Source organism: Drosophila santomea, chromosome 3R (assembly GCF_016746245.2).
Source record: "Drosophila santomea strain STO CAGO 1482 chromosome 3R, Prin_Dsan_1.1, whole genome shotgun sequence".
Taxonomy (NCBI): domain Eukaryota; kingdom Metazoa; phylum Arthropoda; class Insecta; order Diptera; family Drosophilidae; genus Drosophila; species Drosophila santomea.
The window spans coordinates 26,107,572-26,125,591 of NC_053019.2; the positions used below are offsets into that span (position 1 = coordinate 26,107,572).

General features: G+C 45.1%; 1 protein-coding gene across 6 annotated transcripts in view; it reads right to left on the reverse strand.

The window, feature by feature from the left end:
* Window positions 1-18,020, reverse strand: part of LOC120453382 (protein split ends) — a 38,600-nt gene that overhangs the window by 2,023 nt on the left and 18,557 nt on the right. For 4 of the 6 annotated variants that reach the window (XM_039638063.2, XM_039638059.1, XM_039638061.2 and 1 more), the window contains exons 3-5: window positions 1,602-5,775; window positions 1,473-1,538; window positions 595-1,329 (exon numbers count right to left, since the gene is read on the reverse strand). In XM_039638063.2, the coding sequence (XP_039493997.1) occupies window positions 595-1,329; window positions 1,473-1,538; window positions 1,602-5,775 (4,975 nt within the window). The remainder of the gene's footprint in view (window positions 1-594; window positions 1,330-1,472; window positions 1,539-1,601; window positions 5,776-18,020) is intronic. The other 2 variants (XM_039638062.2, XM_039638064.1) reach the window with 1 other exon arrangement.

The following is an 18,020-nucleotide window of genomic DNA, read 5'->3' on the forward strand; positions in this document are numbered from 1 at the left end:
TAATTAGGCAAGCTGAGCTAGAGCCGTCAGATATCAGCGTATAATTGTCAGAGTTCATATCAACGGGTAATTAGCTTTTATACAATTTTTGCAAGCCGTTCGATCGAACTCACACCACTACAACCAAGTGGCTTATTTATTAATATTATTATTTTTTGCCGTATTTCGTAGCTACTCAGAAAACTGCATGCGCAAGTTCATAAACGGTTTATGATAGCTTAAGGCTAAAAGCATAATACATAAGCTGTGTATTTTTTGTTGTTTTCATGCCAAGCATTAGGAATACCCATGCCATAAATCAATATTGGTATTCTCGAGACGAAAGCGATTCGTTCACGGTTGTCATACCTTTGGTACACATAACCCACGCTTCAACAAACTGCCGCCAACAATAGCAACAATACAGCGATAACAATTGATGGAGGATTAGTAAGAGGCTTATAACTCTAGCTACGACAGAGCAACACTAAGACTAAATGAATGGGGATTAGTACACGGTAGGTTAACTGCTAGGCAACCGAAATAAAAAAAAAAAAAACAATAATAACGAAGTAAACCCTTTGGTCGTGCTTAGGGTTCGCCCCCAAAACGTACCTCCATGGAACTTGATGTGCGTCTTGAGAGCACTCTCCGTGCCAAACTGTTTGCCACACTCGTCGCAGGTGTGCGGCTTGGAGAGCAGGTGCACCGTGATCTTGTGCAGCGTTAGCTGCGATGGTCGCGGGAACCGGACGCGACAAATGTTGCACTCATACGGTCGTCCCTCCACGTCGTGCGACTCCATGTGACGATGCAGCGCCGTACGCATGCGATAACCTCGCTTGCAGATGTTGCATACAAATGGCATTGTGGTCTGGGCTCCGTGGGCCAGCTGATGGTGCTTCTTCAGGGCAATTTCGTTGGTGAATCGCTCCTCGCAGTACAGACAATTGTGGCTCGTCCGCAGCTCGGTCACCTGCACCGTGGAAGCGACGGCCGGCGATGGTGGCGGTGCTGGCGATGCCGGCGTTGCCGGAGAAGCTGGCGGCATGTGATCCAACGTCGATGAGGAGGGCGACGACGAGGGCGATGGCGAGGCCACCGGTGTGGCCAAATGCAACGGGCCCTGTGGCCCAACGATCACGCCTCGTTTGCGATACTGTCGCAACGTGGTCGTGGAATCTGGCTCGGATTGTTCCGGCGACGGCATTGTTATGTGCTGCGAGTACACCATGGGCTGCGGCGATGGTACCGAGACGATGGTCGATGGCGGTGTGAGCACTGTTGGCGGTGTCTGCAGTGTCGCCAGCTCCTCGAACTGTTCGTTCCCGTGACTGTGGCCGGAAGTGCCTGTAACGGGAGAAAGACAACTTTTAGATCGGAACCAATTTAGATCGTACAATGTGCTTGACTGCTCGTCTTTATTAAAGTGCTGGTTAGGTCATGGGTTAGGTGCAAGCTAAGTGAATATGCCATTATTCCATTTTACTTACAGTCTTCGCAGTCGGGACAGCAAAGAATCTTTCGTGGCGTTGTTGGGCTTGCTTGCATTTCCACTGCTGTTGTGGAATTTATGGTTTAATATGAGATTGTTTCGGTGAAAGTAGAAGTGTAATACTCACTTGATGGATGCGGTGATTGTGGCTGCATTACCGCTTGTTGCTGTGGTTGCTGCACTTGCAACACATGTTGCTGCTGTTGCTGGTGGTGCTGCTGTTGCTGCGGCACTTGTTGCTGTTGCTGATGTTGTGGTTGCACTTGTTGCAGTTGCTGCACTTGCTGTTGCAGTTGAAGTTGCTGATGTTGTTGCAGTTGCTGTTGCTGTTGTTGCAGTTGATGTTGCTGCTGTTGCTGTTGCGTTTGGGGTAGTTGCTGAAGTGTCTTCCGCGGCTGCTGCTGCTGCTTCTGCACTTGTAACTTTTGCTGCGGTTGCAGTTGATGCTGTTGCAGCTGTAGCCGTGGCTTATACGGCCTACCCCGTGGCCTCCGTTCGCTGGTGATCTGCAGCTGAACATCGTCCACCTTGACGGCATCCAAAGGATCCGTTTTCAGTGTCATGTGGAAGCGCTGGATGTGAATGTCCAGTGCCTTTTGGGCGGGGAACACCTGTGAGCACTGGCCGCACTGATACTGCTGCACGACATGGTGGCTGAGAATGTGCTGCGATCGCTTCGTTCTGCCGGCAAAGGCCAGCGGACAGTGTGGACAATTGAAGGGCGCCACCGCCGGATGCAGATCAATGATATGCCGGCTGTACTCCAGGCTGCTGGAGAAACGCGGTCCGTTGTGGCAGAAGCGACACTTGAGCGTTAGCGCCCGACCCCTGGTCGCTGAGACGGGAATGGGGGTCACTTTGGTTGATATGGAAGTGGCACCCGGCATTCCCAATACTGGATGGCTTTGTACGACGCGAGTTTGTTGCTGCTGCTGCAGTCGCTGATACTGCTGGTGTTGATACTGCTGGCGTATCTGTTGGCGTTGCGTGTGCTGCATTTGATGCACTTCGTTTCTGGTGGCAGCAGCAGCAGCAGCATTATAGACGTGCAGCGGTGCCTGCTGCGGATTACTGGCCGAGGCCACTGGCTGCTCCGGCTGCTGGATCAGTATCATAATCGGTTGCTGCTGGTGCTGCTGCTGTTGCTGCTGCGCCTGCTGATGCTGGCGTTGCTGTTGAGACATCTGAATTTGTTGCTGGCAATGTTGCTGCTGCTGGTGATTCACCTGCTCGATCATGTAGCTTTCATTGGATGCTGGTTGTAGCATCGTGTACGTTTCAGTCTGCTGCGGATAAAGATCGCTAGCGCTGATGTAGTACGTTGTGGTTGTGGGTGCAACACCCTCGACGGGGGCACTCTTTATGGCCTCCAGTCCGCCTACCGATGACCACTGGACTTGCTGCTGCTGCTGCTGCGTCTGCTGTGTCTGCCACTGTCGTGTTTCCGTGCCAGCCGAGGGCAGCGAGATGACCTGCATCTTGTTGGAGGATTGCTGCACCGTCTGCTGGACAATGTGCTGCTGGTAAATCTGTTCGTAGGTGACCGTCGTTGTCGTGCCCTGCGACTGGACATGGGGCACCAACTGGGATTGCAGTTGCACTTGGGGAACCACTCCATGATGTTGGGCTTGCGGCACGAGCTGCAAAGATTGTTGCTCCTGGTGTTGGACTTGAATTTGAGGCTCGATTTGCGGTGCGATTTGGATTTGTTGCATCTGAGATTGGTCATGAGATTGTACTTGAGGCTGATGGTTTTGTGGAGACTGCACTGTAAGCACATCGTGTTGCATTTGGGTCTCAACTTGAGGTTGCATCTGGGTCTCGATCTGAGGTTCCATTTGTATTTCGATCTGTGTCTGAACTTGAGGCGATGATATGGGAGATTCAAATGGTGAATGATTAGCGGACGACTCATTTTGAGGTCGTGTCTCAGCTTGCACTGGTAGGTTTGTTTGGACATCCATTTGGACGGTTGGCTGTGTCTCTATTTCGGTCTTTGCGACCTGCTCCTCTGCCGGCGGCTCGGCTTGTGCCGGCTGTAGATCCCTTAAGAACTGGGTCAGTTCTAAATGCAAGTTTTGTCCCTGCTCCGGCGTCTCAATATTCTCGAAGCACGGAATATCGTTTTGGAAACCAATCAGTTCATTGGTAAAGTTGCTATTATCAAAGGGATCCTCGGTGGCACTGGGTTTGACCTCCGGTTTGGCATCGGCACTCTGCTCGAAAGGATTTGGTGGCGACGAAACGGACGACTCCTGCTCGGTCAGCGTGGCATAGTCGGCTGGCGTGAGGAACTCATCAATGTGGGCACAGTTTGGTGTGTACATGTGCTGGTCCTGCATCTCGCTGAGGATGCCATTGAGAGTGGTCTCCACGTCGTTCATCTCCACCTCCAGTTTCTGCTTGGCCTCCAGATCGTTGAGCGGCATCATATCCGAGGGAGTTGGCGATGGCGCCGGAGTTGTGACCTTCAGCTGCTCAATACCGTTTGCACAGTGCTTGGCGAACTCGGCCATAAAATCCATGGGCGTTGGCCCAGATCGCACTATCGGCAGCTCATCCGAGTCCGTGCTATCCGATTCCGTTACCCCCGGTGGTGTTGCTTCAATTTTATTGGTTCGGAGTGCCACAGCAGCATTGAAGCTATCTGCTGTAGCACTCTGGCAAAAATTTTCATCGTTTTCGTTGTTATTAACGTCATCGGGACGCTGGGCGAACTCCTTGGGCGAAACGGACTGGTGATGGGCCGCCTCAGTTTCCGGTTCCAAGCAAAGACGACGCTGCAAATTCTCGTCCAGCACCTCCAGCGGTATGCTCACTATCATCTCCCGCTGGTCAGCGGAGTCGGATTCGTCCACAGTTTCCGGCTGCTGCACAGATGCCTGTTCCAGTGACGAACGAGATTCCTGCTGTCCCAGTGCTTCCAGCTGCTTAGCAGCTTTCGGTTGCGATTCGCTGGCTTCCGTGGATGAGGTCAGTTCCTCGGACTGCACTAGATCAGCCTCGGCCCTGATGTCATTCGCAATTGACTCGATTTCTTTTCTCACTTGAAGATCTTCAGCAGCATTATCTGGAATCTTTTCCTTTATAACGCTGGTGGCTTCAAACGTTTGCTCTTTGGGTAAAGTTTCCTCACTATTTGGAACGCTGAGGACGTGGATCTCAGCTTTGGACGCTATCATTTCCTGGACCGACTCCATTTCCATGGCGCTTAGCTGCTTGCAGCTTTCTATCAAGCCATTTGATGTGACGTCCTTCTGCTTTTTACACTCCATCAAATTATTTGAGTTGACATCATCCCACATCATTTGGACCGCATTAGACGCCACTTCCGTTGGCGCATCGGAAGTGCTGTCGATGGACTCATCCATCCTTGGTTCCTTCGGATAAATATCCTTTAAATCAGACTTTTGGTTCTCTTCGGTGACTGGCTGCTTCGTGGGCAACTTTCGGTTCAGTGGCTCCTTCCTAACCAGCGATCGCCGCTGTCTTTTGGCCGGTGTGTATATCGGCGCATTCCTCGGACGCCGACCCCGTCGCGGCATTAAATCATACATGGGCGATGACTTTGGCGGCGACTGCCTCTTAACGATGATCAACGATCGCAGCGCCGCATTGGAGGTGGAGGTGGAGGTGGAGGACGGGTTGCTGTCGCTTTCGAAGCCATAACATGGACCGACGGACAAGTCGCTCATGTGCTCGCTGCTGCTGGTGCTGCTGCTGCTGGTGCTGTTGCGTTCGCTTGGCCGATTGGGCGACATGACCTCCGGCGGGCAGGTGGACGCCCAAGTCTCGAAAAGTTGTTTGCGGGCAGCCTTCGTCTTCCAGGGCATGCTGCTGGCATCGATGGAGGCGGCAGGTCGATCCATTTCACAGCCAATGGAGTGGGTACGATACTTGCGCAATCGGAGTTGCTGAGGACTTGATTTGGGCGGTGGCAAACTCTCGAATTCCGTTCGCATCTGTTTCGCTGGAACTGTTACTGCGGCTCCTTCTGCTGTTCTTGCTGCTGTCGAATCTCCGTCCGATTCGGATACCATGCGGCGCTTTCGTATGGGCAGCTGATGCTCCGCGTGGCTGGTTGACTCCAATTCCACCGTGTGTGTGCTATCGTGTGATTTCTTTTGGACTTTTTGCTGACGCTTCGCTTGTCTGGCCGTCTGGCGGTCGGATATCTCCTGGGCAAAGTCCTGCAGGCGCTGCTGCATCCGTACACATTTCCGCCGGAACTTGGCCACCATCAAAAACTGGGCCATGCACTGCCGGCAGATTTCTTGCGGCAGTCCATCGTCGCGATTTATCTGGAAGTGAAAGAGAGCGGGGGGTTCGAAAATAAATATTCGATTCATGGAATAAATCATTGTTTGGCATTTAAATTGTCATTTCGGGTGCTGAATGATTTGCAGCCCTTAGTTTTCTGAATGAAAAATTCTATGGCCGCTCATACATATATGCAGTGGTGAATTTATAGCGTTTACTAAATTATTGAAAGTCTACGCTACGTTACCACATCGATTTTTAAGCTTCAACTTACTAAACTTTCACTAGCCCAACAATGTGGTATATAAAATCGTTTACCGAATTTTATTGAGACCAAGGCATTTAAAGCCATTAATAACCCATTAATATTATGCTTTTGAAATGCTATAGTCTATTTAAAGCCAGCATTCCGTTTATAGTCTAGGTGCCATTAAGTTCTCCTTAAACGTGCAGCATATTAACATGTTCATAGATTGTTCAGCGCGAATTGCATGCAAATATACTGCTTAAAAAAAGCCTAAACATAAACATTGTTTTACTCGCTGGCCGAGCGATTAGATAATAAAATTGTAATCCAGCCGATTTCCTGCCTTTCCCTCCATTCGATGCCAATCCATCCATCCATTCACTTTGCGACCAAAAACTGACTGACCAAATTATGAATTAATTAACTGACATTGAACATTGAACGTTGAAAAGGCGAAGTCGAGTCGAAAATCTTTCGCTTCGAACGGCAGTCCACAAGCCATAGCGATGTTTATTAATGATTTATGGGCAGGGCCGGTGGTTCGAAATCCCCAATCTGCACACAGGTGGCGAAGGCGGATCGTATCGGAACGGATTGGAGCATTTGAGGGGGGAGAGGGGTTCAAGCATTCGAGTGGCAAAAAAAAAAAAAAAAAAGAAGAAAAATTCCAAACGCCACAAAAAGCACCTTCGTTTTCTGCGGCGATTTGGAGCACATAATTTGCTTTTGTTTTCCAATTGAGTGGTTTCATTAACTGCAGGCGGAGGAGATTCAACACAAATCGTAGTGCCAAAATCCGATACAGAAACGAGAAACGCTTTAATTAGGATTTCCTAATCTTTTGTAGATATAGCTACAATATTGAATTTGTTTACCCGGCCTTTACAACGCCCCCCAAAAAAAAATAGTGACGAAACAGAAAACACTCTGTGCGCACACGCGACTGCAATCATTTTCGAGTACCATTGGCCGTTGGGTTCAAAATGAATTAAAGCAGCGTAAAGCAGGAGTGGCAAACTTAAACCAAAACCGAAAAAAAAACGTAATTAACAAGTTCAAGATCTTGTGAATGGGGGGTAAAGAAATCCAGTTACTCAATGTGAATGGGGGGATTGGGGAAAGGGGCAGTGGCGAAGAATGCTGATACAATTCCGACCATACGTTACCGCCTGCGAGGAGTGACAAAGAGCTGGCTAACGACTGGGTTACGACTGGGTTACGACTGGGTAACCAAAGAGAAAAAAATTCCGGGGGGGGGAAAAAAAACCACTGACAACGTGATTTGTTTCGAGATATGTGCTTAGGTTATGGTAATGCCAATACAGTTCCCAAAATGACATCAAATCGTACAAGAGACCGACCGACCGGCCACAATTTATGCAGAGCTCGGCGAAAAAGAGTCCCGGGGTCGGAAATTTGAACGATTTCGAATGCAGATGCCGCCAACAATGCATAACCGATGTGAGCCGTAGAAGTTCCACTTGGACCTGGCGTACTGGCGTACTGGTGGTACTGGCGCTACTGGAATACTGGTCAAAAAATACAAAAAAAAGCAAGGCAAACCGAAAATCTGCCACAAAAATAAAAGAAGCGGGAAAAAACCAGCAGAAATGAGCAGCAGTCTGGGCTATCTGGGCAAAAAAGCAAAAGGCGAAAAGCACAGAGCAGCAAACTGAAATCTGAAAACAGAAAACTGACGACAGACGCAACGGACCGCCGTCAAGTGTAAATGACAATACGAGTAAATGCCGTCCGGCTGGATCGGGCGGATATAGTCGAACTCGCACTCGTATATATAGATAAATGTGCATGTGTGACCAAGTGGACCGATGCATAAAATCGACGCAAATGCGTTGCCTACACTGAGAGATAAAACCACACGAGCTGCGTGCGTGTGCACCGTTTGCATCTCATAAAAAGAAAAAGGAAATGGTGGAGAATCAAATCAAATTTTGAAGTGCTAAACTCTTCGGGGGCAATAAATAAATCATTCGGAATAAATCGACGCAGATGCCAACTGACTGGCAATAAGATGCGTCCACAATCATTACAATAAATTTATCGTGGAATTTATCACGCCACAAAGAGATCAATAAAAAAAACCAAAATGGTGGTCACAAAACAAATATTATTCGTTTCAACAAAAAAAAAGAAACCCAATAAGCAAGTCATCGAGCCACAGATCTCGAATGCGAATGCCCAAGAATTTGAATAGTACATTTTAATTAGCGTTAACGTTTCACACAGATGATGCTCAGTACATAGTAAAAAGAGGAAAAAACCAAAATTTAATAAAAAAGGTTGACAAATTTTCGTGCGCAGTCCAAGAAAAAAGTGTACAATATGTCGCTGGCACAGCTGCTTTCTGCTTTTTTTTCTCGCAGTCCACTATTTATTCGCTATAAAGTGGGCATGACACAAATAATAAAAATATAATATGGTTATTTAAATGTTCGGACATCTCTTGGATCAAACAAAAAGGTGGAAAAAGCCACGAGGAGAATGAGAAAGCAACACGTTGTGTTTTGTATGTTGTATTTTGTTTGTTGTTTGTTTTGTGTTTTGTATTTTGTGGCGACTATCACAAGTGCGAAATGCAAATTTCCTGGGCGAAGTTCGGCTCAATAAATGAAATGGCTAGGCAATCAAAGGTAGCAGCATCGCATTAAGAGGCATATGAAATATTTTTTCAGTGATTTATAATGTTGCCGATGGTTGGTGGTGGTGGTTGCTGGTTGCTGGTTGCTGGTAGATGGCGGATGGAGCGCAAATAGTGGTAAAATGCACACGGCAAAGTATGTCGAAATTGTAAAAGTTAAAAGTTTTTAAAGACACATGTGTGTTCATATCGCATTGTACATTGTACATTGTACATTGTACATATGTCCTATGTATAAGGTGAATAGGGTATAAAAGGCCTCTTTATATGCATTGTCAGCATTGATTGACAGTTAATTATTGTATTCCATAATCGTTTTAAGTTTTTTTAAAGGCGGCTCGCTTAAATTGCTTTGTTTAGTCAAACACAGTCAACACAGACAATTTTTGAGTGCTTTTGTGACGCTGTAATTTATTAGTTTCGAATGAATACTTAGTTTGATACTCAAAGGGTGACATAAATGCAAACATTTGCCATATGCCACACAACTTGCGCACTCGCAAAGTTCTTACAGTATTTGTCTTGCGAAACTGCAGTAAATCCAAAGTGGACAAATAACCCAGAAAAGCCACACAATTGAAAGATTAGTTCAAGATAAACGTCGTTCCAGCCAGAGAGCAATAATGATTACGATTCCGATTCCGATGTCAATGCCGATGCCGATTCCCAGCCATAGCAATCCGATGCCCTCGAGGTTCGATTTGTCTTGGCCTCTGAAGTCGGATTGTCGTACGCTTTATTCGTTGCCCTCTTACTTGAATTTATTCACTTTTTTTCCTATTTGTTACCTTTTTTTTTTAATTTGGCACAGGCAACTGTTTGGTGCCCTTTCTCTTCCTAGTTTCACCAGCATAAGCCGGAGAAAGGGCGTTGGCGTTGGTTCCAGGGAATTAGACAATAGAAACCATCAAACACGCCATGGAAATCGAGTTAATTTGCACTCAATGTGCAACCGATTACAGCCCAGAAAAGCCGAATGCCAAGAGAAATAGAAATGGTAAATGGAAATGGAAACTGAAACTGAAGCAACAAGCGGTCAAAATGGTCAGCACACCAAAGATCGAAGCTCAAATGCACTTCACTTCAGTTCACTTCCGCGCGGAAAGGATGCAAAATTGCTAAATTATAGCAATTTTCGAAAATAAATGTTTTAGTTGAAAAAATACAACATGAGCAACGTGATATTTAAAATACAATTTAGAGAAATATGAGCTGCTGGAAAAGTGAGTTTTCAAATGAGAAAAAAATGTAAAATGCAAACCACTTATTTAAACTTTCCATTACCGATCACATTGTACGCCAAATATTATGTAGAAATGAAAAAAAGTTCCGCCTTTGAATGTTAACTCTCGATATTTGCGACTGGTTTTCGACATACGGAGAGCATCTTTAAAATGCAAAGTTCATTTTTATTTTATTGCCCGTCGGTGTAAAGAATATTGATATATTTTCAAATCGACACCGAGAGTCCGTCGCCGCATCTCTGACTCATCGACAGCCACGCTTGTTTGTAGATAGATAAAATATGATTATTATGATATTTGCAAGCACAGCAAACAATCGAGATTTTGCGATCCATTAATACAGCATTTGAGAGAGATTCAATTTCAACAGATATTGTAACAAAGTTGCGATAATCGAAGCGCCAATTTGCCGGCCAGGCAACCCAATATGGTTGCACCAGCTGAACTGTTGGATTGCTCGATTGCTAGATTGCTGGGTTGTTGGATTGCTCGATTGCTAGATTGCTGGGTTGTTGGATTCCGGGATTGCAGTGAATTGATGACGCCGCCGGCGGATGGATGGTGTCCACTGGCCACTGGTGGTGGTGGTGGTGGCGACCACTTCGTGGAGCAGAGCACAGAGACGAGAAATTTAATAAGCGTAAACTGTTGCAAGAAAGCCGGTGTCATAAATATAGTCAGTCGACTACTGAGGGGTAAATTCAGTGAGAGAGCGAGATAATAAATCGCTGCGATGCAAACATAAATTTCCATTTTTGATGATGATAATTCCTTCCTCTGGTGGCAATGAAACAACCAGCCACCAACCTCCGCTGAAAATTGCTGCAAATTAAAATCCAAATCCAAGAGTCAACAAGGCGCATTTCCCTCCCAAGAAGGCAGCCAGCCAGCCAGACACTCAATGTTTAACTAATTAAGAGATGAGCCCCGGTCCGGGGTGCGATGTAAGCCCATGTTCAACATGGCCGGAATGGGCGGAGGACTCTGCCAAGGAATTGGGGGCGCTGGGCAGGATGTGGAGTGATGGTTGGGGTGGAGGTGATGGTGGTGCCACCACTTCGGAGTGGTTCAACCCAAACAGCTTCCGACTCTAATGTAGCCATAAAAAGCCGCAGCAGCTGACAAGCAGACAGCCAGCGATTGTAATCAAAGATGTGCACTCAAAGGAAAACATGTACGTTGGTTGGCATTCATATCGAATTTAAAGATAATTGCCAATGCTGGCCACCTTTAAATCGAATCAACGGAAATAACCCATAATGGCATGTGAGCATGTGGGCAAGTGGGCGAGTGCATTAAAAATCCGGAAGTTGATTGTCAATCGAGGACCAATCATTCTGTAATTGATAGCCGGCGGGTAAGTAAATGGTCTGTAATAATCAAACATTGGATCAGCTAACGAGGTTTCGGGTTCCATTTATTTTCCCATCTAAGCCCCAATTCGCAACATTTAGTTGTTGGATATATCGTTAACTTTGAATGAAATGGCTGGCTGCCTAGCATGGTACTACGTTCCACTTGCCACATGGCAGCACCAGTTTAACGGCACGACAAATTGAGTAAGCCAACACCACACCACCACCCCCCAGGAAAAGTAATTCTGTTTACTTTTCAATTACACATTGGTTTACTTAAAGAAAACCACCCAACCATTAGGAAATGGGGTTTCCTCACTTTTGGCCCTTGGCTTGGCTGACATGCCAATTTACATTATTTATATGTTGCACTTTCATGTGTAAAACGAAACAAAAAAGTTCCTATTTGCTAGTAAAAAATGAGTTTTTTCCCTCCAGTTTTTGAATGCTGCAAAAAATGCGATTTTTTGCTGCGTGTGAAGAGTGCGAAAGAGACCACAAGTCAGCCAGGACGGATACTTAATAAATCATACGCCCCATGGCGGCGGAAACAACAGAATTAGACAAGCCCACAACATAGCAGCAGCCCAGCATGAAGGGGGAAGGATGTTGCAGGGGGTGGGGGTGTGGGTGTGGGTTTCGTTTTGGGCGGTAAATGGTTAGCATTTTGCCCGGTCCGGGGAATACCCAGGGATTCTGCAGAGGATGTGGCATGGGAGGATGGGCATGGATAGGGTTGGGTGGCAGGATGGACGGCGCTGCAAAGTGGCGCGCTGCCACTTTGCACTTAAATCAACCCACTTGTAGAACTCCAGCAGCAGCACTCGAGTTGGCATTTCACCATTTGGCTTAATTGCAGCGGACAATGTACACAGCAAAATTAAACAGCAGCACACACAAGCCGCAGCGACAAAACAAAAAAAAAAACATATATACAAAAACCAGAAAAAAAAAAGAACGAACGCCTAGTGCAAAATGTTCAACACTCCGTATAAATCTGCCATTCAGTATGAGTGCACATACAATACACATGTGCTAATAGGCGGAGCAACAAAAGCCACAAAAGTGGCTGGAGGAGGTTGCCTGGCTGGCTGGCTGGCTGGATGGCTGGCTGACTGGGAAACCCGATACAATCCAGGCCACCAACGGGATTCCGGCTCATCGGGAGGCGATGGCAATGGTGATTGTGATGGGTGATGGCAACAATCGGGCGGTACGCGGAAAAACACTGGAAACAGACGCAAAGAATGACCGGCATATCGATTAGGCGGGACCCCGAACTAACGAAATAACGAAAAACCAAATAAATACACAAGCAAAAAAATCGAGACACCCCAAGTGATCTATTTTAAAAAGTGGAAATCGAACTTGGAGGCCGAAAAAACATACAAATACAGACGGCTTCTGCGCCGCTTTCATTCAATTTGATTCCATTGAATGTTTTACACACATCAATCATGCACATAAATGTATATAAATGTACATATATACTAAGACGACCCTGAACCAAATCAGAACAGATTAATTCGTGTAGTTTAAATGCTTTTAGCGAAACAAAACCAAATAATGCCGCACACATCTTAATTACCCACACTGAACTAGATCACACAAAAACTCGAGAGAAACAGAAATACATAGAGCACAACAGCAGGCATTCTGGGAACAGATATACTCGCAACTCGCAAAACAGCAAACAATGAATAAAGTTCCTTTGTATAAACAAAAGATTCGAGTGCTAAAGTATCATAATGCGGGCGAATTTAGTCTAAATTCTATAGGAGCACAAAAACGAATTACATTTTGCGCGGGAACAAGAAAAGAGCCTAGGTCTATTCGAAATTGTTAGATTTTTATCAGCGGGTTTCTTGGATGTGTTCGGAAAGACCTTATATATGTAAAATTTATCCAATTTTACAGAGACTGAATTGCGACACTTCCTCCGGAGATCTACAATTCATATGAGCCAGCCCTTCTGCTGTAGCTTCACTTTGTTTTCTTAACCAGGCAAAGGTCAGTATCTTTTTATTTTCACCAGATACTTCGCTTGTATCTTGTATCTCGTATCTGCTGGTGGTGGTGTATCTGCGGCAAACGAAACGGAAACTGCGATCCATACAATACTTACTTACTTTTAATCACAATGCCTGGGAACGATATACTTTCTTTTCAAGACGTCGCTGTGAATCGCCGCATATCTATATTTATATTCGCATTATTTGTTTATTTTATACGCCACTTCAACTTTGTGGCACTTGAGTACGATGATTTCTTTGATTGTTTACTTGTTAAAATGTTGCTCTTTTTTGCTGTCGCTCATATGACAGCTCAGTTTTTTTCCTCGATTTTTTGTGCCGTCTCTCGTTTTTGCATATTTTATGGATTTGCTTGAACTTGGCTTGCTTTCTGGATTTTGGCGGCAGACTTGGTTTTATCACAAAAACAACATTTTCTCAGCTATCATTATTTTTGCGCTGCTGCCTGCACATTTCACTCAAGTCGCATTAAGCGAAACATCTTTTTTAATTAACTTGTTGGCGGTGTAATCAAAGGCTAATTTCACTCATAAATAGATTAATCATATGTGTAAATTTGCGTTTTTCGTCTGGGTTTTTTAATTAAATCTTACAATTTCTTGAGGTTTTATTACATTACTTATTTATGTTGGCTTCTGTTTTCTCGCTGTTTTGTGTTCTTGGCAAAGGCCAACCTATTTTATTGAGGGAAATTTCGTTGCCGTGCTGAATTTGTTACATTTTTCCCCTCTGAATTGTAGAATATTTCACTATTTCCGTTTGGCGACACATTCTAGTTACAGCGACCCAGACAAACATAGTTCTTCTCTGCTGCCTGGTGTTTTATTTATAACCATTGAATCAACAATATATATTTCTCTATTGCAAACTCTTCTGTTTTTGAGAGTTTTTCACTTTTCCGGACTTCAAAATTCGCGTCCGTGCATCCGCGTTGATTCGCTTTGACCGGAACATAAACAGATACTGACTCAAAAAAAGGCGGAAGCTCTGGTTTTTGGCCGTCCTGGCAAACCTTTCTATCTAATTTGATTGGAATATGCGCACAGGAGGGCGTCATCTGGTGAATCCTGCTCCTGCTCCTGCTGCTGCTGCTCCTGTTCGTGCTGGTGGTCCGTTGGTCCGCCGGCAAGCGGTGGTATGTCAGTGGGGGATTAGGCGGCATCCCCGCGGATCCCCAGATGCCCAGATCCCCAGAATCGCCCTTTGTTCGGATGGCTGTCTGTTTGAGTTGCTGCTCTTTGGTTGGCTGGCTGATTGTTTCTGGCTGCCGTCGGTGGCTGCAAAATGTCAAAAGCGGTGAAAAATGAAGCCCACCGCCTTTTGATGTTCCAGTTCTTGTTGTTGTTCTTGCTGCTGTTGTTTTTGCTGTTGTTGTTATTGTTGTTGCTATCCTACTCCTGACCGCCGGTGCAGCAAGTCGAATCCCTTTTGGCGGCCAGGCCACCCTCGGTATTAATTTTTCATTGGCGTGTGTCCGGGACAGACGGCATATAGTCGTGGTTCGTGGGCTGTGGGCCGTCCGGCCAGGGGGATAAATCCATAAAACAATTTGAGAAATTAAACAATCAAAAGGCGTTAAGTGTTGCTGACTTTTGCTCGAGGGTTGCTCGATTACTTCCCCCCCCTTTGGCGTCACCCTGTGCTGATTACTCAGATGTGGATGAGGATGCGAATGATGTGGATGTGAAGGTGGAGATGGAGGTGGAGGTGGACATGTGGCTGTTGATGTTTGGGTGCTGGTGTGTTATTGCGGACCAGCTGGCACCGTGTACTTCTGGCCGTATTTGCGTAGTTGATTAACCCGGCCAGCAGACGGGGAACAAAAAATAAACCATGCATTAAGGCCTTGTCACACATCATAGCGGTTTAATGTGTGTTTATGTGTCGCCAAACACACTCGCTCGCACAACTCACACTCACACCACTTAAGTACTGTGAGTACCCTCGTTTTATTCCATATATTTTTTTTTTTCAGGGGCGTGGAGCGCATTTTATAAGCTTTTATAATACACTTGAGTGGTCGAGCAGCTACTAGATTGCCCAAATTGCTTGCATTCTTTTCGAGAGCTCCTGCTCTTTTATGTGTAAGAAAAAAAGAGAGATTTGCATACGAGTGGGATGACCAAAGGCATTCAAATTCCATCCAAAAAAACACAAAAAAAAGGAAAAAAAATGTCCATAACATGGTAGGTAACCGTAGTTAAGGAATTCCAACTCCCAGGTACAAACAGCTTTTTGTCAGAATATTTAATAAGGGTACATCGCATCGCTTGTGAGAAGTATGCCATAAACTAAAATATCTGCACAATCGGGCAGCAGCGACATAAATATCCAGCATGCGCTTCCAAAAAACAACCAAAAAATCCAAAAAACCTTCGCAAACCGAAACAGCAAAGTGCAAAAACCTGATTAAAAACGATAATAGCAACGTATATGCAAATAGCCAAAACAGTGACACTTTAATCGAAATATACGAGGCAGCTCACTCGGTTTGTTTTCTTTTATTTATTTGCTCGCCAAAACTAGACAAATATATATATATGTATATATGGTAAACTAGATGGGTCTAGAGTTGGTTTGCTATGCATACCCATATATCTTCTGACACACGCAGAAGGCTCGCAATCTTTTGTTTTGAAAGTGTTCTGATATTTGCATATTTGTTTTTGGCATTTTGAATTCTCCTCACCTTGCCGCACACATCAATCACTTTTTAATTATAAGCCTCGCGGCGCGTTCCTCACTTTTGATTGTTTATTTATAAAATTTGATTTGGTTGCTTACTGCTCACTGCTCACTGCTCAGTGGAAAGTATTGCTCAGGTTTTTTGGCGAAATTTAATGTGAAATTGGCCGGGTGCCCAAATGAGTTAAATGTGTTAAATGTGCAGAGGCGCTGACGGCGCGGAAAAATGCACAAATTGCACAAAAGTACAACTCGCTGCGTTACTCATTAGGTTGGATCTTCTCGAAAAGCCATAAACAGAAATTGCAAAATGGCAGGATAAAACGAGGATGCACACATTATCCTTCTCCTCCCGCTCCTCCCACTCTTGCGGTCTGTCACCTGCAATTTGTGTCGCTTTCTGGGGGCTTAGCATCCTCGCAAGGGACATAGCCCATATGACAGCGGGGATTTGGCATTCTGTAGTACGAGCAGAGTATGTGGCTACTAAAAGCAAAGCTCTGCCCCACAGGACGACAAATGGGTGGGAGTTTTTGGGTTAGATGAGGGTATGAGCTCCCCTCCGAGCTGAAGAATATTAAGTTAATTCGAGCGTAAGAGCGAGTGTTGGCCGGGCAAAGATGTTATAATGCGAGTAATGGATAACGCCGCCAACCAACGCCCATAGCAAAAAAAGGGGGGAAATCCCTAATTTGTTTTCAAATTCCTTGGCAGCGCCCAGGCAAAAACCATTAAATTTGATTGCGGCAGCCAAAGTTTTTGTTTCGACCATTCCAGGCAGAAATGCGATAATGCTACGCAAAGTATTTAAATACGAATGACTACTAGACTCTACTCAACTACTCGACTAGTGAGTTTGTCACTGTAAGTTTGGCTAATGCCAAAGCTTATTTGTTTGGCTTTATGGTCGCCTAGGTCTCTTTGGTCTTTATACTATTAGTAATTTCAAAAGGAATATTCAAATTTTGCCATGTGTGAGCTCTGCTCTGCTGCTGCTGCTGCTGCTGCTGCCAAACCGAAAGTTGTCTACTCGAACAATAAAGTTCAACTCTGTGACTTTCACCCGCAGGCGAAATTGTATAGAATTGAATGGGTATGCGATATGCGGCAAGCGGTATGCGGCATGTGGCATTCGGCATACGAATGCGCTTTTTGATAACTTTAATCCGATTGAATGAAATAAGCTATATACTCCGCGCTTATATAGTGAGTGCGTCAAATTATCAGGGTTTCGCTAGAAATGTCACATTTGCAGTGTTTACCCAATATATCGCTGACATAAACAGGCCACTCATGCCACATTTCACACTGTGGAGAGGCAGCAAATTACTTGTTAAGTACATTAAAAAGCCATTCGAACGTATGGATTGTTTTGTCTAATTTGTGTTTGCTCTTCGACGAATTTTCACCTACTCCCAATTAGACAGGTGTGAAAATCGGTTGAAAAGTGCTAAAGGCCAACATATTGACAGAGACCAAAGGTGACACACACCATTTTACACCTATACACCATTTGTCTTAGAAACCAATGTGCTAAAAATGTGCTAAAACTTTGCTAAAACTTTTTTTTTTGTTTTTTTTTTTTTTTTTTTTTGCCATATGGCGACACACATTCAAGGCAAAACGCGATTTCCCCAGTTTTGCTGTGCGTATTGGTGCCCAATGCCTTTCGAAACGAACACCTATTTATAAGCACTTGGTATTTTGAGAAAATTGTTGAGAAAAGCAGCTAGAGCAAGATCTATTCTACAGAAGCAAAAGGTGAAGGAATGAGTAGAATCCTAAATAAACATTTTAGGATTTGAGGGGCGCGCCCACACAAATGACCATTCGTACATATTTAAAGAGTGATCTTCATGACGTCGAGTGATAAATCCACAATTGTTCATCTAGTTTCTATGGTTGGCTCCTGGCTCTGCAAGTGAAATCTTTCGAGATGCACACTCACATTGTGTGAGTGTGATTTGGAATTAGCGTGCTGTTGCTGATGATTTGGACACAACGCAACACAAGACAACACAACACTCAAAAAAAAATAATAAATAAATAAAACAAGTAAGAAA